Below are 23,988 nucleotides of genomic sequence, written 5' to 3'. Positions count from 1 at the left end.
CTACATTAAGTTGATCTCCCAAAATGTGCTGGAAATCATGATAACAAACGTATCATGATAGACTACACCAAGTTGTTGTCCCAAAATGCGCCAGAGATCATGATACTACATTGAGTGGTTGTTCTTGAGTTCTTGATCTATTATCATGATAGACTACATTAAGTTGTTGTCTAGGAATGTGCCGGAGACCATGATAATGAATGTATCATGATAGACTACATTAAATTGATGTCTCAGAGTGCATTAGAGATCATGATACTTGTCATAATGAAGACTATATTAAGTTATTGTCTCTAAGATCAAGATTGTTATCTGATAGACAACATTAAGTTATTGTCCCAGAATGTGCTAGAAATCAGATAACTCATATCCTTCTATGATACACTTGTTGATAGGCATCTTGATGTTGATACTAGTACTCATAGTACAAGAATATGAGATTGATCGTATTGGTTATATCCTCTTTCGCTAAGAGGAAGTGTAGAGTTATAGCCTCAGTCAGATTGAAGCACGTACACACACACACACATATTCATATGTGTGCTTTCTTACATATAAATATAATATCTTAGATGAATTAATTGATTTACCATATTTGCCTGTAGCAGATTGCACTTCATATGAGTGCACATATATATCATGCCCGATTGGGCCTTGCGTTATGTAATTTCTGAAGATCCAAGATAACATATATTGATTTTTTAATACAGATCGGGCACTTATGTTAGTGCTAACAAATGATAATCATAGGCCATGTAACAGTATGACCCTACGTGGGCATCATGCCGCGTAGCGTTATGACCCTATGTGGGCATGACTCTCCATACTGATATATATGTAGTGCATTATTTACAGAAAAAGTATCAATAACAACAGCAATATCCTCTCTGCAGTATTGTTCACATTCTATACAAAGCAGGGATTCCTTTGTCCCTGCAAGTATAATATTTATCAGTATCACAGCAGTAACATAAAATAAGTAAATATATTTCGAGTGTTCAGAATACTATGTATCAGTTGCAATAACAATAGTTCAGTGTGAAGGATTATCACAGGTCTGCATATTCAAAGTTGAATTCATTATCATCTGAAAATAATTTGAATTGAAATCAGTTTCGTGCTCTGATCTCAAATTCCTTAACAAAATTAACTCATTTTAGATTTTGGGAAAATGTTAAATCTCTAAAAAAATTAAATGTTTCAACAGGTGGTCGAAATTGTATGATATGGTTGGGAGTTATGGGCATTGCTTGTACTATCCCCTATATGTTATAAGTGTTTAAAATAAATAACTAATCAGTTAATTAAAAGAATGTATTGATCAAACATCCATCTTACTATTAATTAATTTAGTAATCAATTAAATATATGAGTAATATATATTGAATAAATAAGTGTTAATTAATTAATAAATAAATATTAAATAAATAATAATTAAATAAATAAAAATAAATTCATGATACCAACAAACATAGAATAAACAAGGGGCGCATAGCCGTTGATGATTCCATTTCTCTCTCTATCAAATGACACTCCAATTTGTAGTATTACTATTAGCAACGATCATCAAATAAAATAAATTAAAGACCACTGTGTAGGAAACTATAAGTGCAATCTACGGTCAACGACAATGAGTCGAAACTCAAACGTGGGCAGATTATTTTCACAATTAATATAACAAACAAATGATAAAATGGGATGCCTGTCAATTCACCTAGGAGACATGATGGAGGGGCACATCCCTTGCATGGTAGGATATATAAAACAACTGTAGTCGAGGGAAGAAAGGTATCGATTGGAGATAGAATCTCAAACATTAATCTAGAATATATTAGAGAGAAGAATTGAAACATATAAGAATCAGACGGTCAGTTTGAAACCAAGTAACACTTAAATCTTTAAATTTCAGTATCCACTCAGTTGATAGGTATGTATTCCTTTCACTATTATGTAAGGTGGAGCTAGCACGCAATACATAAGCTTCTAATTATGTTTAAATCTGTTATATTAGATGAAGAAGATACACACACGCACACATATACCATATAGTAATAAAAGTGATGTTACGATCTTCGTTATTACTTTGGTGACAAAGAAGAAAGGCCAAATTAACTCAAGGAATGACGGTCTAAACCCCAAAAGGATAGCTCCCAATACAGGGTGAAGATCAGCGAACCTCTAATCCTTGAGGGAAAAAAACCCAAGGGAGGGCTTGGATCTATAAACTTTGAGGGAATCTATTAAGTGGTCTCTAAGTGCCTTGAATTGTATTCAGACCTCCACTTTCTTTATAACAAAGTAATAGTAGATCAAGCTTAGCAACAAGAAATGTAGGCTGCAGATAAATTAGATTACTTAATATGTAATGCAAATGGATGATTGTCCCTATTTGTATCATATATTTATGGAAATTAATGTATCTTTTTGTCAATTCAACTTAGGATATAACAATTGAGATTAAAATTAAATAATAGTTCAACTTAAATTACTAGGGGACACTATATTGCTATAAAAAAACAAACAATATAATAATAAAAGGTCGTAGATTTTTTTAGAGGGGAGAGTTTAAGAAGATATCTTGATAAAAATTGCTGCTGTGAAAATAGCTTTATTTGTGACAATCTCTCCCTAGCATGTTGGAAGCCCTTGATTGGGCCCTTACTAGTCTTCATTTTTGACCAAGACAAACTCAACCATTTCCCATTGTTGATTGGTTAATACTTGGTGAATCTTACATAGTCACAATTTATCTATATTATTTATGTAATATATTAATCAGAAATGTAGATCCTAATCTCGTCTATCATCTTCTTGTACCTAGTTATTTTGAAAACCATAGCACCATTGCTTAGAGAACTAAGAATTTTATTGAAGAGGATAGGGTTGTCAAAAATGTTGATGGGAGAATAGTTATGGATATGTCCCATAGTTTGGAAATCTATGGATTAAAATTCCTTGATTGCCAAAACCCATGAGGAATGGATCATTTGGGAGTGTATTACCTTGACCACTTAGATATCTATTTCCTCATTTTTTCCTTTAGTTGCAATTGTTTGGTGGATGCGTTGGGCATTTGTTCAATCAAACTTTATTACTAACCATGGTACTCATGTCGTGCACTTCAGGACCAAGTTTTCAGTCCAAAAGCATTGGCCATATATCTATCTCTTTGGTTTATGTCATGCAAGTGGCAAAATTGTGATTTGGTGTTTAACTTTAGTAACGTGGATTGATTCTGGATGAAGATTTCTTGAACCTCACAATTTAGACAAGTTAGTTTAAATAGTTGCTTGATAAAATTTGTCGACAACATGTACTGTCGAATGTTTATCACCATTTAGATAATTGGTATTTGCAATCAATACTTTTCTCTAGATTCTCAAATCTTGCTCAAAATTCCTTAAATTGAAAGAATTTGCATTAAAAAATATCCCTATCCAAACTACATAAACCATTTAAACCATAACAGGGGGTGGGGCAGGTCTTTTAGCCATGAAGGTGTAAAAGGCAGATTTTTTCTGCTTAGTGTGCTCTGTAGCTTTGGGCTAGGAACCTGATCGCTTAGATTGGGCAGTTCTGACATTCAACCTTCATGTGTCTAAACTTGTGGCAATAGTTGCATTGAATGTTCTTCTTTCAAGAGCTTGTTGAAGCTAGAGTAGATGACCTTTGCTGAGAAGACTGCTGAAACTTGCCTTTATCCTTCTGAAAGGATTTATTTGCAAAGGCTTGCTTTGTGGAGGTGGTGTTGGAGCTGCTACCAAACTGGTGTTTTCACTGATCTTGTTGAAGTAGAAGTGTGCAGAGCTCTGTGAACTTAAGATCAACACCAGAAGACGTGATGTTGAGAGTCTTGATAAAATGCTCGTAGGGCATTGGTAAACTCTGGAGAGTGATAACTGTAATTGCCTCTTCCTCCATCTTACGACAATGGCAAGAAATTGATCACGGATTTCCTGAATCCTATTTAGGTGAGCTTGGAGTGATGTTTGCTCATCCATGATAATAGAAAACAGTGTTGTTCAAGAAGAAAGCTTTGCTTTTGTCAGAAGTCTCATGAAGATTTTTGAGATGTACCCATATCTCGATAGTTGTCTTGCCGGATGAAATTTGAGAGAGCTGATCATCAGCTACAGATAATTTGAGAAGTATCATCACCTCTCGATTATTCAAATCCCATGTACCCTGATCAACATTAGGGCCAGTCGAACGTTGTGTAACACCCAAAACAATCTGATCGGTATTCCAATATTCAAAAATTGCTATTATCCGCTGCTTCCAAGTGCCATAACTCTGAACATTGAATTTTGACTTGCTCTCGAGCAGAATATTTGTAAAAAGATGCCATAGCACGTTTTCCAATGAAAAGTGTGAGTATCTGTGAAGGCACGTTCTTCGAGGCAAAAAATAGAAGACGTTAAAAAATTGAAGGATGGCCCAAAAGAGAGCTCAAAAATCCCAAAAAGAACATGTTGGTTTCTAGATTTGTTGGCTAGAAAATCGAGGCACCCAAAAAAACAGACGACAACCTAGTTGAGATCTTGAAAAACCCATCAAGAATCTATAATTTTTTTTATCCAGTACAAAAAATTAAGTTTTGAACAAAAACGACCCTGCTGCTAAAAAAAGCCACAAAAAATGACGGAAATGTGCAAAAAAATGGCCGTAAGAAGCAAATATCACAAAAAATAATTTCAAAAATAGTGCTCTGATAATTTTGAACAAGAAATTATAATATTTTTTGAAAAAATTCAAAGACTTGGCTCTGATACCATATTATGAAGTAATTGGTAAAATATTTGCTTGTTATTAACAAAGACCGAGAGGTCTATATATACAAAAAAATAAAGCAATGTTTCCTTAAGAAACAATTGTAAAGAATAGAAGCTTATCTATTCTAGCTAAAAGAAAGCTAAAGAAAGCTAATAGATAACTACAACTAACTAAATATTAGAAACATTCTAATATTTACAATAGATAAGAAACATATAACCATTAACTAATAATAGAAGCTTATCTATTATTGTAATAGTGGGGGCATATCTAGTGTTTATTGGATGCACTTACTTGATGAACTCAACCTGCCCAATAGATTCTAAGGCAAGAGGTTAGGGTATTGGTTTTTTAATGAGTGAGCTTGGCGAAATCCCAAAACTAAGGAGGGACTTGAGGTAGAAGAGGAACTAAGGAAGGGTTGGGAGAAGCAAAATGGATTAGAACATGAACTAATCATAGTTGGAGCTCTTCTTCTTGAAGTAAGGATCATGTAGTAGTGTGTTAGTTCTATTTGTTGGTTACATTATCATAAACCTTCTTGCTTACAATTAATAGGCCTTCAAGAGCAAAGGCCTTTTTTCACGTGATTTATAGGTCCCTGAAGAACAACTTTTTTTTCAAAGAAGGTTGATTGAATTGTAGAACATTGAAATTTTGATTTGATCAGCTCTATTGGGTTCCCCTACTATATTTTTGGTATACGGGTTGATTGAATTGGGGGTTGTGATAGAGTGGGGAATATGATGCAAATGTACTTGGAAGATGCCAAAGAACACCAACTTTTAACTAATGACAATGTTTCCACTACCTAGGACACCTAGAGGTATTTAATTTCAATAAACCTACAACTAGGCTTGAGACATCTACTTGTCTTCTTGGCCAAATATTACACAAAATCTTTGCTAAGATGGAAACATGTATCTCAAGGTGTTCTCAACCTCTATTGACTCCAAATCATTCATCAATACTCTTGTTATAAACACAATTCAACAACTAGTATCATTTGTTTATATGAGTCTGTTTCATTAAGCCCTTGCACCTAGAAGGTTAAGAATCATGCACACTACAAAGGACTTGCAGACGAACAATGGAGAGTTTTCCCACATAAGGGTACCAAAACAACATCAAAGCAACCACTAAACCAAACTCATCACTTTTTTTTATACCACTTGCTCTATAAACTCTCTAATCCTTATAGCCCTATTCAATGAGCATTTTGACCATAATTCTTAGAGTGGTGACCATGGACAAAAACAAAGTACCATTCTAGATACCCTTTTGGGAGTCTTAAAACGTATGTCAAAATTAGTGTGGGGTCTTTTGGATAATAGATGAGGTCAAATTAAAGCTAACCATTGTGACCTAATGGGGCAATTAGGCCTCTTTTACATAACAACTACTCTCCAAACTCTTCACCTAACCCAACCACCACATGGAACACATCCAATTCACTTGAAAACCACACAATCCACCATCATTGAGTGACTAAACCTATCAAAGACCCTACTGTCACAACCTTTGCATTTAATTCAAAACCTTTCTAGACTTGTCCCATAGACATGTAAGGCCTAGGGCATCAAATTGTTATCATCCAACAAGTTAGTTTGCTTTGCAATCAAAGGAATATTAAAAAGAACCCTAGAACCTAACATTTTACAAAGAATTATGATTTTCCTATAGTGAAATGTTAGGTTACGTCCATTTTTGTCTTCAAACCCTAGTGGATGAGGGTTTTAAACCAACTTGCACAAAAATGCTTTCAACTTATTCAAATCTTAATGAATCTGCGCCAAACCAAAACCAAATGAAAGTAGACTCAATGCCCAATCCAACAAGGTAAGTCTCACGCCATGATCAATCCATACGTACATCAACAGTTTAACATAAAACTATGAATTCAAGCAGAAAATAGAGCAAATTTTATTGATAGCCTCCAACCTTCAACAACCAACATGCCTCAACCCAAAGAGGCACAACTAGAGAAATTACAACATTCCCAATCGGTTCTAACCGATTTTTGAACCAAATGACAGTTGGGGTGGAAAGTTGCACAATGTTGCAAAAGTCGCTCAAGCAACTTTTGCAATCTGATTACAAAATGGCCTCAACCACTTTGAAAACTTTGCCAACATGCCATTCATTGCTTACAAGAATGGATTTAACCAATTCTACTCTATTTACACATATTTGGAATATTTGATCCTCTTTGACCAATTAGCTCTGAATTTGTACAAATAGTCAACTTGGCGACTATGCCTTACAAAGTGACTCAGATGTGTTTCAAGATGGTCCTTGGGACCTTATTACACTCAAAAGAACATCGAGACATTACTACAAATTACAAAATCTTCAATAGGCCTACCATAAGATAATAATCATGAATAGGTGCTCTTGCTTTTGTTCACTCCTAGAGGTATAAGGCGCCTTAATAAACAACCAAGATAAATCTATAGCTTGAGTGACACCATTTTTGCGTAGATCTATATAGACACCAACCAATTTTACTTGATGCTAGAATGGAGGTCCCTACAATCTATAGGGGTGAGTTAACCAATATTCATCTATAGGTTCAACAAAGGAGGAATAAGCTCAATTTTTTCTGAGCAAAACAAAAATTGAGTTCATGCCTAACTAGGAGGAGGGTACTCTATTGCCCTCTCCATCTCTTGGCCACAAATGTGAGTTAACCAATTTTCATCTATAGGTTTAACAAAGGACAGAGAGGAATAAGCTCAATTTTTTCTTAGCAAAACAAAAATCATGCCTAACTAGATGGAGGGTACTCTATTGCTCTCTCTATCCCTTGGCCAAACCTAAAAGGATACTTGAGGCACACTGAAGTTAGACATACCCTTATCTACTCTTTTCTAGATGTGTGACAAGGGGCATGATCCTAAGGTGGATTTCTCATTTTCCTTTTTCTATTAAACAAGCTAATAAGCTAGTTCTGGCGCTCTTTGTGCCCAACCCCTTATTCAATTAATTTTCAAATTAATTTGTATATGTTTTTCTCATAAAATATGTGCCCATTGAGTCACTCATTTTCCTCATCCAATATGCCGTCAAATTTATTTTCTGGGCTTTAGTTTTGTTTTGTATAATTGATGATGATGTTTTACTCAACATTCAATCACTCTTGTACACTGGTGAATGTTAATTTTCAAGTTACCAGTGGCTTCTATCTTTGTTGGAATTTATGAGAACATTAATTAAACATTTTCATAGTCGACATATTGGCTCTTAATTACATTTTGTATGTTAAATAGAAGTGTTTCAGGCTGACATGAGCAGCCCAAGATAAGGTTGATGTCAAGGTGTTTCCAACAAATATGGACATTTGTGAGGGGTAGAACAATTACATCAACAATAGTGGCAAATTTGACATAAAGAGAGGCTTATAATGATTTTCTTAAGGTGGTGTACACATCTATATATGCTGATGTGATTTGAATTTCTTGAATTTTCAGCAAATTTCTATGCTTGCAAAAATCTAGTTGGAGTGAGTTGGATTTTAGTGCATTTTTGGCTTAAAGGGAGTGGAATTTTCTTCATTTTCTTTGTTCCGTTGTCACCAACCCTACTACGGAATGGATAAATCACATTTTTGTACTTGAGCTATTTCATCGGCAAAGTTATCTGAAGTACCCATGAGTTGTTTATGTTTTTTGATAACGAATCAATCATTCTTAGGAGTATTGCACACCTTCCAGTCAGTCATGGGTGTCAACAAGGATGCTTGCAAATCTATGAGATATATTTAGGCACTAATGTAGGTGATTATTTTATAGTAAAATTAGAAATATCCCAGTGTTGCTTGGTGGTTGTCAGTGGTTATTGTAATGTCCCTGCTATTAGGGTTAGCTTAGGACAAGTAATAATTGCAAACTAAATGTCAGAATTAAACAACAACAAGTCTAACTATTATATTCTACCCTCTATCGGAACCCAAAACCTTAAAGACCTCTCTAGATTAGGATATCTAACCCTCTTGAGGATCTCCAAGGTTTTAAACGGTATAACATCAATTCTAGAACCATCCTCGGTTATTTCACTGTCTTTTCTAGAGTGCACCCCCTAAGGTTCTTCTTGGAAGGGACATTCTCTATCCAAGGCTTTATCACATATACATATCATAAGAATATTTTGGCCATGAATATTGTATTGATCTTAGTAATGTCAATCAGATGGAGACTAATCTTACATACTAGTATTATAGAGATAATGCTAAGTGTATTTTATGTTAGCCAAATGGGAGTTACTCCCATTTTTGATATTGACACTTAAGATTTCTCCCTTCCCTCGCAAGGGTCTCTCTCAATCTTTTATAAAATATTAAACATTTCAATGAGTGTAACATCATTCATATATGTTATCCATTTAGAAAATCCACATTTGCGCATGTATATATATATATATATATATATATATATATAGAGAGAGAGAGAGAGAGAGAGAGAGAGAGAGAGAGAGAGAGACACACACATACATAATACTAACCATCATATACCTAATATATAATAATATTGAAAAAACTTAAATTATATAAATTACTTTATCCTTTTCTGGTTATCACCCGATGCCTTTACCCTTTTAGGGTTGCCTTGATCCTTGAATGGTCTTATATCAATTGTCTTTCCTTACTCCATTTTCTATTTATACCACGTTCCTCTCTCCTTATTCTATCCTACATTATATCTGAAGAGTTCCTGTTGTTTTGGAAATATCTTTGTTTGTACTGTTTCCCCCTTTATCTTTCTTCCCACGTAGGAATCTCTCTTCTATTATGTTTCCGTGCTATTTGGTCAAGGCACTCATCTCCTCCCTGCCATCCATTTGTATTTCCACAATGATCACTATGGTTGCTTTTTGTATCCTCCTTGCTACTTGTGACACCAACAATACTATTGAACTTTGATATGTTATCCTTCAACACCCTATGCAGATCTCATAGAAAGATGACAATAGCAAATTTGGCATGATAGCGATCCACAATACTCACATCCTTTGAAACAGTATCGTAGGTTATCAAAGACAGATACGTCCACTACTGATTGCAGATTGGATTCATTATATCAATCATTTATCTTCTATTTGTTGGTAACTTCCTTGTTTCTCCCTTGAATATATGAACTGTATTGAATATGTTTCCTGTTCCCTTCAATTGATGAATGAATTATCTACTGCCCTCCCTTTCCTATCACTGTTTGACCCATGCTTATATGAGACGAGTCACATGGTGCTTCCCTCTGAAATTTGATGTCACTTAGTTTAATTTAGTTTATTTTAATAGTTATGGTCGATTCATTAATATTTATTATCATGCCTTTCATAAGACATCTATCAGTCTACAATTGGTCATTTATATTGATTTCATCTTTGGCAATATCGATTAGCCTATTCATTAGTGAAAGATCTTTGATAATGAGTGGAGTTGAGAAGACTAACAAATTGATTATCATGCCAGATTGATGTTAATGCAATCATTTGTTGGTGCTACTAGTGTTTAATCTCAATGACCATTGTTAACTTTTTCAAATCAATAATGTCTAGTAATATACAGATTGCTAGCTTTAATTCTCTTCTTTATGTGTTTTCTTTCTACAAGTGGTAATTAGTTTATTTCTTTATTGGTTTTTATTATAATGATCTCAATGCATTGATAAATATGGTATTTTAACAGATTGTTTTTTTAATCCAACGATCTACATCCTTATAAGAGTCTTTAGACTAATCATCGTTCATGACAATGGCTATAATTGTTATTTTGAATTCAATATATATCCCTTGATAGAGTTTATTATCATTGTCGATGTTTGATCATTAGTGGTGTCAATGCTGACCTCTTGTAGAATTTTACCCATTGATTAATATACACATACATACACACACATATATATTTTAGAATAATATATGTTTAGAATATATTTCTATTAATTATATGTCAATATAGGGTTATGGCAGTTGTTAATCAACACATTATTTTTCTATTATTTGCATGTGTATTTTCTATATTATTGATCTTTTTGTACATATTCGTCTGATGAAGTTGTGGATTATGTGTTTCTTCTTATTTAAGTATGATTTAGAAGTGAGGACTAAAGTTTGAACTACAATTGGGTAGGTGGAAGTTAAGGTTCATGAAGTTATGCAGGCTTTCATGAGAAGCTGCCTATGAATGTGCCAGAATCATTTGCATAGAAACTGAATCAAGAGAAGATGAGCTAGAGATTTAGATAATTTTGCCTTAGAAATCTTGATGCTTTATAATGGTTCTTAAACATTTTTGATGCAAAATACGGAAGAGGAATCAGATTCCTTGCCAACTGAGAACTTGAATCTGGATGAAAGCTTCATTTGCACTTAAGCGTTTTTCTATTGCCTAACATATCATATATTTTTCAAGCTTCTAGCAAGCAATAAATATGATAAATTGTTTTTAGTTCACTTTTGTTTATGTTCCAGTTGAATGTGGAAGATTTCTTTTAGTGCAACTAAATGTATTAGATACACTTTTTAATTGGAAGGCTTATTCATAATCAAGTGGATTATTGGTTTCATAGATAAACCTCTGCTGCATGTCCATTTGTTTTTCATTTCTCACCTAACATCTTGTGAATATCTGTGATTATTCACACATTTAGCTTTGGTTGAAGTGGCACATACTTGATGTTCTTTTTGAGGAGTTGTGGTATGCCACTTTTATTTAATCCTTAATAGCTTCATTTAGTTTTTTCTTTTGTTATCTGATTCTTGCTTTCAAATTGATATTATTGATTATTCAGACTAGCAATGCACATAGCTGGACATGCATGGACCTTTATGTCTTTGCTACCCCTTTTCGAGTGACATGGGACTTCTATTTTACTGCTCGGGAGCATACCTTAACTATTGAAGAATGGGAAGGACTGGAAGAACTTGAATATGTAGGTACCTATTGTTTATTTGTAATGTGAATTGACATCTGTGTTTTCTTCCGAAATTAATAGTTTTAATTGTGATTGCTGTGTATGATAGGTAAAGAAGAATGGAATTTCCATATTCCTAATGCCTTCTGGTATGCTGGGGACATTATTAGCTCTGTGGGATGTCTTGCCTTTATTCTCGAACACTGGTTGGGGTCAGACTGCAAATATTGCATTTCTTAAGAAGCACATGGGAGCATCATTTAAGCATCGTCCTCAACCTTGGATTGCAAATATTAGTACAGATGATATTCATTCTGGAGATTTCTTGGCATTGTCAAAGATTCGTGGTCGTTGGGGAGGTTTTGAGACTCTGGAGAAATGGGTAACTGGGGCATATGCAGGGCATACTTCAGTTTGCTTGAAGGATGAGGAAGGAAAGCTTTGGGTTGCAGAATCTGGGCATGAAAATGAAAAGGTACTTCCGTCTCAAACCATTATTTAAGGTATAGCATTCTGTGTGGTAGAAGTGGTAGAGTACCGTAGTAGCTATGTAAAACTACTTGTAGATATGACCTCTAAATAGATATAAGGCTTGGATGATTCATAGGCAGTTTATTTTGTTCAGTATGCTATAATTCTCTAATGTTTGGTACAATTTCAATTAATCAAGGGCAATGCTTGCCTTATCATTGGCTACTGGCTAACAAGGCACATTTTGAGATTTTTCATGGAGCTACTTTCTTTTTTTAATTTTTATATATACTGTCAGCTGTCATGTTTCAATTATTGTACAAATATCTAATTTTCAACATCACAATTTGCTAGCGTTCAAATTTACACCTTTAAGTATGACCCAAAACAAAAATCAGTTTGTTCAGTAATTGTTCAAATTACACCTTAAATCAAGAAAAGAATAAGAGAAAAATTGTTCTTCAAATAATTAGGGGAAGCTCTCTTTTCCAGTATGGAGTACAACAAACAAACGGGAATTCTAACTTTTTTTGTGTTTCTTAGTCTAGGGCATGAGGTGATTCAACTTTATCTATGCTAGACAAGAGATTTTAGATATAAAAGTCTAAGTTACTGGATCTCTTTGATATGATCTGGATCCTGATTCTGGTGTGATCCGGGTTTTGATTTTGCCCTGATTCCTGCATGATTCTGGAAGGAACAGGTTCCAGATTCCCGTTGGGAATTTTGCCGGAATTGAGCAGATTCCAGAGGAATCCATGGGAATCTGAGCATATGGGTGCCCAAAAATGGGCCCAAATGCCAAATTTTTATTTTATTTTAAAACTAAAGGCATCTAAACCCTATTTCAACCAATAAAGCATGCATTTGGTCATTTGATGATCATTCATTCATCTCTTGAGCATTTTTCACCAGTTTTGCTTTGTTTTACAAGTCTAGCATTTTTCTTCGAAGGTGAATGCTATGAAGGACTAATACCTGCATGAAGGGAGTTTAGATAATCCACCTCGTTTCTCTGCAGTTGAAGTAAGGATATTAAAATCACCTCCCAGGATGCAGAATTGGTTAAGGGTCCTGAAGATGGGAACTGTAATGGACACCCCTAGATGTCCCAAAAAACTAAACCAAATTGCTGAAAAGAATTATGCCAAACAGTTTGCATTCAACTTCTTATTTCTCCGTTTATTGTTTTAAACCCTTTATAACTCCGAAAATCAAACATTTATTGTTTGTTGTGTTTCGTGCATGGAATTGGTATCATACAACATAAACAAGAAAGGAACTACAATAATATGCAAAGTGGAAATGAACTGCTGCTAATAAAATGTTATTTTCAGAATTCATAAAACCAAATACATGGCAGATTTATCAACTCACTAATTACTTCAGCAATATTGTCATAATACTTCAGCCCATGCTTACGAACTTGCTGCTGCAATACTTTGTCCTTCAATCAGTCCACTACCTTCGTAATACCATTCCCTCAAAGCGGCATAAGCGTCGGACAAGTAGTGAAGAAGATATGAGCAAAATACCAAATCTGCCTGTAGCCGGAAATGCAACTAAACTGCCTGATAATGAAGCCAAAAACAAAGAATTCCAAAGGCCAAACCCCAAGGGAATGACGTCTAGAATGTTACAAGAGAGGATAGACGTCCTCAAATGCCAAGAACTGAGCTGCAACTCACATACCAATTTCTTCTCATATTCAACCTGTCTAATGAAGCCACAAATGCTTCCTTTTATTCTATTCCCACGGGTCCCCTGAACTCATATGGGCAATGTGGGATAAAAGATGTGTAATATAAAACATATATTAAAATACCCCTTATGTCTCCCTTGGGTACACATCACCATAAAATAAATATTAAAGTAACACTTTAATATTTTACAATTAAATTAGACGTTACTTTAATAAAACTTCAGGCATTAAAATGTATTAGCAATCGGACTCCGAATAATGCGAGTGATAGCTCATCGGAAAGCTCTCACCGAGGAGTATCGAATCCAATCCCCAAAATTGACCTGCACTGTGTCCTGCCGACTTACTAAAAATAGTAAGTATGCCTGAAACTGAGTAAATCAACTTTGTTTTGGCCCAAACTGGAAATGACTAGGCCAAAACACTCCAAGATCCCATTAAACCCTTCGTTAGCCCTCGGGACCATGTAGAACAAGGCTAACGCGCACACACTTGGTCAACTGCTAAAATGGGGACATTACAGGAACTTAATTCAAGCCAAACTCCCCTTTTTTATGAGTCGAGACAGACCATACACATTAAAGAGAGAAAAATTCAGATTAGTATTTAGCTCCTTTATTTGAGCCAACATCCAATTCTTCTCTGTGTGCATAGGGGAGATGTAGATATTGTGAGGATTCTAGATGATATCGAAATCTCTTGAGGCACCCTTAACTGGGATTCTCATATACTTTTGAATCCCAATTTCATTTTAAATTTCGCCACTTATTCTAAATTCATTTTGGTTTCTTGTATAATAGCAATGTTAGGCTTATATTTATTGACACAACACTTGAGTAGGTGTTGTTTGTTAGGGGCATTTAGGCCCCTAACATTCCATGATAGGACTAACATGGCCCCTTGGGAAGGCTCTTCCCCTTCCTTGCTTCAAAGATACCAGTCAATTTTTGTTGCCCTTCAGCTTCTGCTGCCATAGATCTTAATTCAGTCAAGGATTTCCTACCCCTTTTTCTAGATATTCTTTCCAGATTGGGAAATGCTGAAAATACGTCTGTTTGTTCAACGCCTCTTAACTTGCCTAATTCTTCCATTTCAACCAACTCAACATGAAGATCTTCCATAGTATATCCTTCCCCACCCAAGGCGATTGCTTGCTCTATAAGCATCTACTTTTGATGATCTAAGCCCTTTTTAACAACATCTTCTGTAAAGGTATTAATTAGGTCCTCTGTTAATTTCTCACAAAGGGCCTCTATTTCTTTAACTCTTTTGCTTATCCTTATAGGTGGGGGTCCTCTACTATTAGAGCGAGAAGATCCTTCATTAACATGGGAGCTATGGTGACCATCTGCCAGAGTGTTGGGCACTTCTGGATACTGCTCTGCAGTACTAATAGGAGCACAGGCTGGGGTACTATCTTGAATATTATTATCCTCAACCATGGGCAGCATGGATCCACTTTGATATTAGAAGGATTCTTCTCCCTGATAATAGAGAATCCTCCCCCTGAAGGGTTAAGAGAAACATAGCAATCAGACTTGGGACCTTTACAAAGATGAGAATAAGATGGCTTAGATACACTTAGGGTTTCTTCCCCTAATACTTTTCTGTCAGGAGGGGAGATGACTGGAGAGCTGTCCCTTGGAGAAGGGTAGGTGATTTTTAACCAATCTTTACCAGATAGACTAATCCTTTGAAAAGAAACTTTTGAGCTATTGTCCATATGGCTGATTGGAAGCCATAAAAATATGGCCCTCACAGGATCTCAAATAGATTTCTGGTTTCAGATAATAAATCGATTGATTAGCAATGATTCTGAGGGGTTTCAAAGAGGATTCTTTCACTTCTAGGTCAATCAATATTTTGACATTGGCAGTGCAAGTGAAATTTTCCTCAAGCCCTCAACAACCTCCTAGAGAGTTCCCAATATGCCTCAAAACATTCTCATGGAGAAGTTCCATAGGCAAATTATTGAAGGCAACCAATTTCATTATTTTTTGATTTTCAAAATACTGAGGATAAAATTAGGTTTCCATTCAAGAAATTTTACATGTTGACCTTCCAAGAAGAAAGGAGCGTTATTAAGCAATTTATCTCTAGTTTCATTCATTTTACAATGAATAAAAATGGTATTATTAGAGAGGTCTGTGATACTTACCTAGTCTCCCAATACTGAAATCATAACAAAGAATTTTGTGGGGATGTGGTTTGAACCACTCCATTTTGCAAATAAGCCCAGAGATTCACATTGATTCCATTGGTTTTTCGTATTTGTATTGCTAGCGATTAGGGTTTGTAGATACTTATCTTGTGCCTTAGTAATAGTTGCCTCCATAGGATTATCTCTAGTGCGCTTTTGAGACATGGATTTGTCCATTTGGGGTATAGATTTTTCAATAACCCTTTGATGCCATTCTGATTTTTTTGGACAACTCCTTGCCCTAGCGGGATCCAATTTGCTTCTGATGCAACTAAGGGGATTCGTGTCAGAATCACCCATAAATTATTTTTCCTATCAATTCCTAAATCTTGTGCCTTTTCCATACTTAGCGTCGATGTCTGGGCGCCATCAACATTTTCATTTATTCTTCTTCTTTGAGAGGGATAATAGAATTGATTTGGATTCTCTTTGTGCTTAGCCATGAGAGCAACCCTTTGACCCTTGGTTGAAGTAAGACTAACCCTGTCCAATGCAACAAATGAGTTTTTGGTGGGGATAGAATCCTTGATCGAGCCATAAGAAGGCCTTGAAACCCAAGGGGCAGACGGTTTGTCCTGAGGAGCCGAGAGGTCGTAGGAGTAACTGCCCCTGGCTACCAAGCACTGCCCTACCTGACTCTGTGAGGCATGCCTTTTGCCTGTTATATTTCACATTTTCGCAGCTAAGAGGCATTGCTTTTAAAGAATATTGTACAAATGTATGTATTTTATAATCTTCAAACAATTTGTTGGGTTAGTTGAGTTATTGTGTCAAGTCCGAGTTTTCCAACCATGGTAGAAGTCATATTAACACTTAAAGCTCACATTTCTTACATGACACAAGATCAAAAGTTAGACAAATTAATATTAGTTGTCTTATGAATTTTTATTACATTGAATTAGAGACCTCTAAAAATAGCTATATACCAATTTGAGTTTAGTTATGTTATTATAATACACTATTATGGCAGATATTTTTTGAGGGAGTATACATTCTAGGAATGCCCACACTCACACACACATAGATATATATGTGTGTAGGATTAGACTTCAATTTACTATTTTTTTACTTGGCAACAAATTGATCTTTGTTTATCGCTTTTGATTGGAGTTTTGAATGTCATATTTGGAGACCCCAACCTCAAGGTGATTATAACATATAGGTCTGAGGTCTTAACACCTCACATATTTGACTTGCACAGTAGTAACATTACTCCTTATGTTTCCCATTATACTGTTATGTAGTAGTGTCACACCTACCTTGTTACTCCTTGCATGGTAACTACCACGATCAATAACCACCTTATCTCTCCACTTGTAGTTTCACCAACTTATGCCTCCCATTATGACGGGGCAACATTTGGTATTGCCCCCCTTCTATCTCCTATCTAGCAAAATAAAATGCCTTGCCCTAGAATCCTTGGACACAAAAATCAACTATAAACCAACCCCACGAGACTACTTGAACAAACAATTTATCCACCTAGATGTTGGACATGTAAGGTTCTTATGAAATTACTAAGTGTCATACATTCATTTTCATTTTAGTGTCCAAAGTACAATTCCTAGATTATTAACCATACATGTTCATATGAGAGTATGCCTTCTCGTACGTAGGTCGTACAACGAAATGCATGCTTTTACGAATTTTGAAGGCAACATTCGAAAACACTGGGGAGTACCAAAATGTGCATATCGAGGGTGAAGCTACTTGATTGTGTCCAAAATCATAAATACTACAAACATGCATGAATCTAAACCATCTAACATCATAGATCTACAATCGACTCCATCACTAGTAGTCTAGCAACATCAAATATATATCCATGTGCATCATCAATTATTGCCTAATAATAAGGTGAGCAAGTGAATCATCATGATTGAACATACAACAAGAGAACATAAGCAATAACACGAGGACAAGAGGAGAGAGAAGGTCAAAGCAAGGTCTTGCAATTGGAAGAAGACCATCCTTCTTTTTCACTCTAGCAATGGCATAGGTAGCAACACCTCCAACGATGCGAAACTCTTAGGCCCACCTCGCTGTGCTCATGAAGATAGCAACTCGACAACAATCACATAAGACAAAGGCATCAATACACGCCAATCGATGCATGATACAAGAACTCAATAATCATGAATGCAATGCAGTACATTAGGTCACTGGCCAGACACACTATAGGATAACTATGTAGGGACTCTAGTGGATTGTATTTCACTTGGTTCCTACTAGCTCCAAGCTATATAGTGGTATGCTCCCTCGAGAGACTTCATACTGTGTCCTTGCACCAACTTCAACAAAAATCTAGTGACCGTATGGACATTGTACCCTCCAATCAACTCGTGCACTAGATTGGTTTCCCTACAAACACCACACCCTCACAATGACTCCCTTTGGATGCTCGACTACCGTATAGGTGTCTTCTTATCCCATACTAAGTTTTATCATCCCATGGGGTTAATTTGGTTATCACTTGTTTAAAAACTCTTTAGGTTACCTTGTCGATCACTTCTGGGTCGGTGCACCCATGCGAAGCCACTCCACACATCTATCCATGCATAGCCTTTCTCGTTATACAATGAATGCCACAAGGCAATTTGTCGACCACTTCTGGGTCGGTGCACCCATGCGAAGCCACTCCACACATCTATCCATGCATAGCCTTTCTCGTTATACAATGAATGCCACAAGGCAATACAAATTTCTAACCCAACCCCCAAATGAACAATCACTTAATTGTCCTAAATTTAGGAGTTCAGGTCTCGCAAGATCCTGACATATACACACGCATGTGTTCATGGGTGGGCACAACCAACTCCATGTGAAACCATGATACAACAATATGCAAGGGTTGGATGTAGGAAATGTAATCAAATCAACAAGCATAAACACACTCAGGGAAAACATTTGAGTGGAAACCATAATGAACCTCATTGGCACATATCTCAATCAGCCATTTTTTTGAGAGTAGGGATTCCAATGGAATCCTCTAATCATGTTGTTAGAACACAAGGATGGTATTCATTGCCCAAAAATACACCAATATACCAAAATCTGGCAAAATTCGACGAGAACCAAAAGTACACCTCCACAATAAAAAGCACACTTTTGGATCATAATATAAAATATCTTGGAATGCCCTCTAATCATTCTGTCTCCGCGATCTTGCACTTTGTATCAAGGGCTATCAACACATAAACCAAGTTAAGCCAAACAAGGCGACAAACAAATACTGGGTGGTACACAAAATAAAAGTGACACCAAAAACACCCAAAATTCAAACATCCTAATTTTCAATGAAATAAAAAACCCATTTCATTTCATGCCCAAACTCCCCAAAATCACATAAGATTCAAGTTCTAGACACACGCAAATCTAGTAGCATAATTAGGTAAAAACCCTCGTTTTCCATCAAGAATTCACATAAATACTCGTACCTGTCCAACCGGGTCATGAAATTGCATAAAATTAGAGAACTCTAGTTCTCAACCTCCAAACATTTAGGAATCACAAGGAAGAGCTAAAACGAAGAGAAACAATAAAAATGAGGAAGCCCCACCTCAAGCCAAAGCTCCAAACCAAGAAAAAAAGAAGAAAATAAAGGAAGCATTCAACAAGCTGAAAATTGTGGTGGAGATGACGAATTGTGCCATGAATCCAACGAGCTGCTCCTAATAAAGATCTGACAATCCAATCTCTCATAATGAGCAATTTACTCAATTTCTCCGAAGGGGTTTGGAGAGCAAAATTCCATTCTCAAAACCTAAAAATGGGAAGTGAGTGTGAATAACTCACCTTTTGCCTAATAGAAGCACTTTTATTAAAGTGACTTATAAATTAGAATATTAAATCACTTAATAGACTAATTGGCCCCCTTCCTAATTTAAAAAATCAACTCTAGATATTTGGAATTCAACTACAACAAATTAGCTAGTAATTTAAATAAATTAAATCAAATACTTAAAATTCTCCAAATCAATTCAATTAGTGTTTTAATTAATATTTTCTGCAACAACTGTTGAACCCTAAATGCACAGACACGTTCACTGGTTTAATCATAAAATGCATTATGAATTTGGATTTACCAATTACTGGAGGGTTAATAATAACAATATAAAGATACGTTACCTATATAGGAACCGACATTGGCTCAACATGAAAGGTCAAAGTCACTATCTCCTGGTGCCCACTGCTAGGGATATAGGTACGCACTCAGATCCAATAATCAGGGTGAATGTACTTGGTACCTTTCCAGTAAATAAGCAAACATCAAGTTTAGATGCTCAATATTATATAATAGCCAAAGGACAAACAAACACATAGTCACGTGAAGGAGAATGAGACATCGTGTAGATCTTGCAAGCGAGTACGGCTCCATTCCCACTTCGTAGTAGCACCAACAAGCAATCCACACATAGTAGTGGTGCAGTATTGTATATCTGATGGAATTCTAATTTTTAGAGTCTCCATTTAAGAAATGATGGTGGAGAAGATTGTTTATTACATTTCAATAATATACAAAACTGAAGATATCTATATAATAGTGTGCGATGCTATCATGGTGAACACATGGGGACTGCAATCAAAAGATGTTATTAATAAAGCTTTACAAAAATATACAACAAACAAATATAACAGGGTATACCCTATATATCCAAAGGGCAATACACACTTATTCAGATTAAGAAAATACAAGGAGGTATGCATGCACAGTGCGCAGTGAGTTCACAATATTGAAACAAAGACAAATACATATGCTGTCAGATGTATTGTAGAGGTGTTTGCTGCAGGAAGTAAAAAGCTTATTATTTTCTATGTATAGTTTTTGAGAAAAGGTTGCCATTAGAAGAATCTATGTGCATGAAGGCCATTGTTGTCTAACACACATCATCGTTGAGTCTCCTCAGAAAAATCATGCAAGTACAACATAGCAACCATGTATGAGAGCACAGGTCAGCAGTAATAGGAATCAAATTCATTGAAAACTGTTCCATATGATGTGACGCTTTGCTCCATGTGCGACTATACAATACCCCAAAACTTTATAGAGGAAGCTCGACAAAGTAAAGCAAATAATAACATTAGAGATGCGTAGTTTTAATAAAGCATGAGAGAGCACTCATCGGGATGATTGGTCAATTTTTCAAGACAAGTTTTGAAAGCCATGACAGTCAGTCTTAGCCATGTCAACATATTCAAGGAAAAACAGTGATGAAGGTTGTATTTATGATTTGATGCCGAACATGACCCAAACGGAGAGCCGAACAATTTCACAATCCAACATCCGAACATTTTATATTCTCTCAAGAGAAAGTATTTTATATTTATTTATTGTATGGGGGAATAAGGAGTATATTATGACTTTGTTATAAAAACTCTATTATTTTAATTTTAATAATAAAATAAAATGTTCTTTGTTTATTATTAAAGGCGTGGAGATTTAAATTGCAGGCGAATCGTCCTTTGTAATTATTTTCAGGAATTCCGTATACAATTTAAATATCAGATAAGTGGACAAGGTCATTTAGCATTTAAATTTGATCATCGCAGATATTGTAAAATATTAAATCATTTCCGTATTTGTGTCCAGTTTGTCTCCCTGCTAGAGGAGTTAAAGTTCAATTTGGACTAATTTAAGATTGTGTATATATTTGATCTAATGCATCTTGATTTTTTAATTGTTGGCAAAAAGTGTGTAAAACATTATAAAGTTGTATATGTAAAAAATTCATTGAAGTGGACTCTATTGCCCGGATAAGCAGAGGCATTGGTCTTTTTATTATTGAAGTCAGAAAATCTATATATTCCTTCTACAAGCATCAAAATCATTATTAAAAACCTTATACAAAACATTCAACTATTATCCAGCATCCAATTTCATTTTGATCGAGTTCGAGGACTTTGCCAGCCGGAGAACTCCCAAAGCTTAAATTCGCTATAGAAAAGCCTTGAAGCAAATAGTCAGCGTTTGAGGTGAAGGTTTACCCGCCTGGGTGTAGCGGAGCCTGAAGTGCAGGGGAATCGAGAAGTATTTCCGTTCGTTGGCCAGAACTGATTGTGGAGTCCTATTGGAGAAGTGGCAAGCTCTTGGATTTCCAACCTGCGGTTTTGGAACCAACAATATCAACATATAGTTACATGATATTGCATTTAAATTAAAACTTTTATATAATCATTTCTAGTCCTTCGAGCATATATATCAACTGAAATTCAAGGATAGATATACACAACATAGAGGCACAATAATCATGCATCCAAATGAACATCTTCTATATCCAAATATAATCCATAATGCCAAACTTGATTATAGATAAATCATTTCTGGTTTATTCTAAGCATATAACAATGGGAATAACAATTAAATTAGTCATCAACATACACGACCTAATACTTCACCAATCTCAACCAGTCATCTCGAAGCAACATCAATAGTCTTAAATGCAAGGTATACCAAACAACACTAGGCACCATCATACAGATATACTTAAAGTACTAATAAAAGCTTAATCACACATATGTCAACAATACTGTAGGAACCAAAATCACGTGTAGTAGTCCAAAGCATCACATAGTGTAACCACTATTTATATCTCAAGGGTACTCACGAAATAACATTGTGACACCATACCTAGACTTCTTTTGAAATTATATATTCATAGCATGTTCGCCCTAACTAGACTGATTTCGACCACTTCATTTGTTTAACTTCTGCATTAAAAGAAACCTGAATGTATTCAAATTGAAATATTGACATTGACTTTTAGCTAAAAAAGGAAGCACCGGTCATGTCTTTGATGCACTCAACAGTGGCATATCAGGCATCAGCTGTTTGCAAATAGTAAAATGTCAGCTTTTGTTTCGTAGGAAAACTTCAAATTTTTTCACTATTTACGCTTGTCACAGCATCTAAAAGAGGAAAATTGTCAAATTGGTATGTATAATTTGTCAGTTTTCTATGTTTGTAAAAAGTCAACTTATGCTTGGGTTTGGTCTGAAAATGCTCTGTCATTGATAGAATCATACAGGTACAGGAAGCTTTTGTTAGAATCCTTTCAGTGTGAAAAAACCAAACTGTAAATGAATTCATAGACATTTCAGCTTGATTCCAATTTTGGGATGTTCCATACCCAGAATTACTAGGTTAAGCCTGCCGATTTAGCAACATAGAAAAGTAGCTCAGGAAATAAAATTTTGGTTGAAAATAGCAAACCTTAGAATATGCTCTCTCCCTGTAAAGGTATTGGTAAAAATTAGACTTCCACCAGATAGGTAGCTCTAAGTGATGATTTTGATGAAGCTTTTATAACTGTCATTGTGGCTAACTCTTTGATGACATCCAAAACTTCAAAATTTTATTTTGATGTTTAGAATCCAAATTCCTCTTCCTTATTGGCTCTTTCCTTCCAAACTCTTGTTGGAAATTTGCTTGTCTGAAATCTCCTTTAACTCCTTTTGCAAGCTTTGGATTTTTTGAATAACACCCTCCCGAGAACAAAGGTGATTTTGATAGAACTTTGGAAAATGGAGCTTCATCGTGCTAAAAATGACTGTCCAAGTCTTGCAAAAATGAATAAACTCAGCTTCTGTTGGTGTCTGGCTTCGTTCATTTTCTGCACCTTTTGTCATTTTTCTGTAGAATTCTCTGCCATGTGACGTTCTCTGATGCAAATTTCTGCTGTGATAAACAATGGTGACAGAAGACTTTTTAATCACAAATCTCTTTCAAAAATAAATGTCCAAGCATTTTAGACATATCACAGCTGATTCTTTCTTTTTATCTACTATAGGAAGACACATTGTTACACTTCTGCTCTGCTCTTATTAAATGAATTTCCTCTTGAGTTTTGAAAAGTGTAATATGATGCATTGCATATTTGTAGCCACTTTCTCGTAGTTGGAGATGTTGTGATACTTGAAGTGGATGGCAATAATTG

General features: G+C 35.4%; 1 protein-coding gene across 1 annotated transcript in view; it reads left to right on the top strand.

Annotated features, from left to right (window-relative positions):
• Positions 1-23,988, top strand: part of LOC149567304 (uncharacterized) — a 75,067-nt gene that overhangs the window by 10,073 nt on the left and 41,006 nt on the right. Inside the window, exons 2-3 of the mRNA XM_089820485.1 lie at positions 11,559-11,699; positions 11,791-12,156. Coding sequence (XP_089676611.1) covers positions 11,559-11,699; positions 11,791-12,156 — 507 coding nt within the window. The remainder of the gene's footprint in view (positions 1-11,558; positions 11,700-11,790; positions 12,157-23,988) is intronic.

Source organism: Cupressus sempervirens, chromosome 3 (assembly GCF_028749045.1).
Source record: "Cupressus sempervirens isolate cs-2001-9-10 chromosome 3, ASM2874904v1, whole genome shotgun sequence".
Classification (NCBI taxonomy): domain Eukaryota; kingdom Viridiplantae; phylum Streptophyta; class Pinopsida; order Cupressales; family Cupressaceae; genus Cupressus; species Cupressus sempervirens.
Note: the sequence above shows the minus strand (reverse complement) of the source record. Positions and strands in the feature narration are given on the sequence as shown.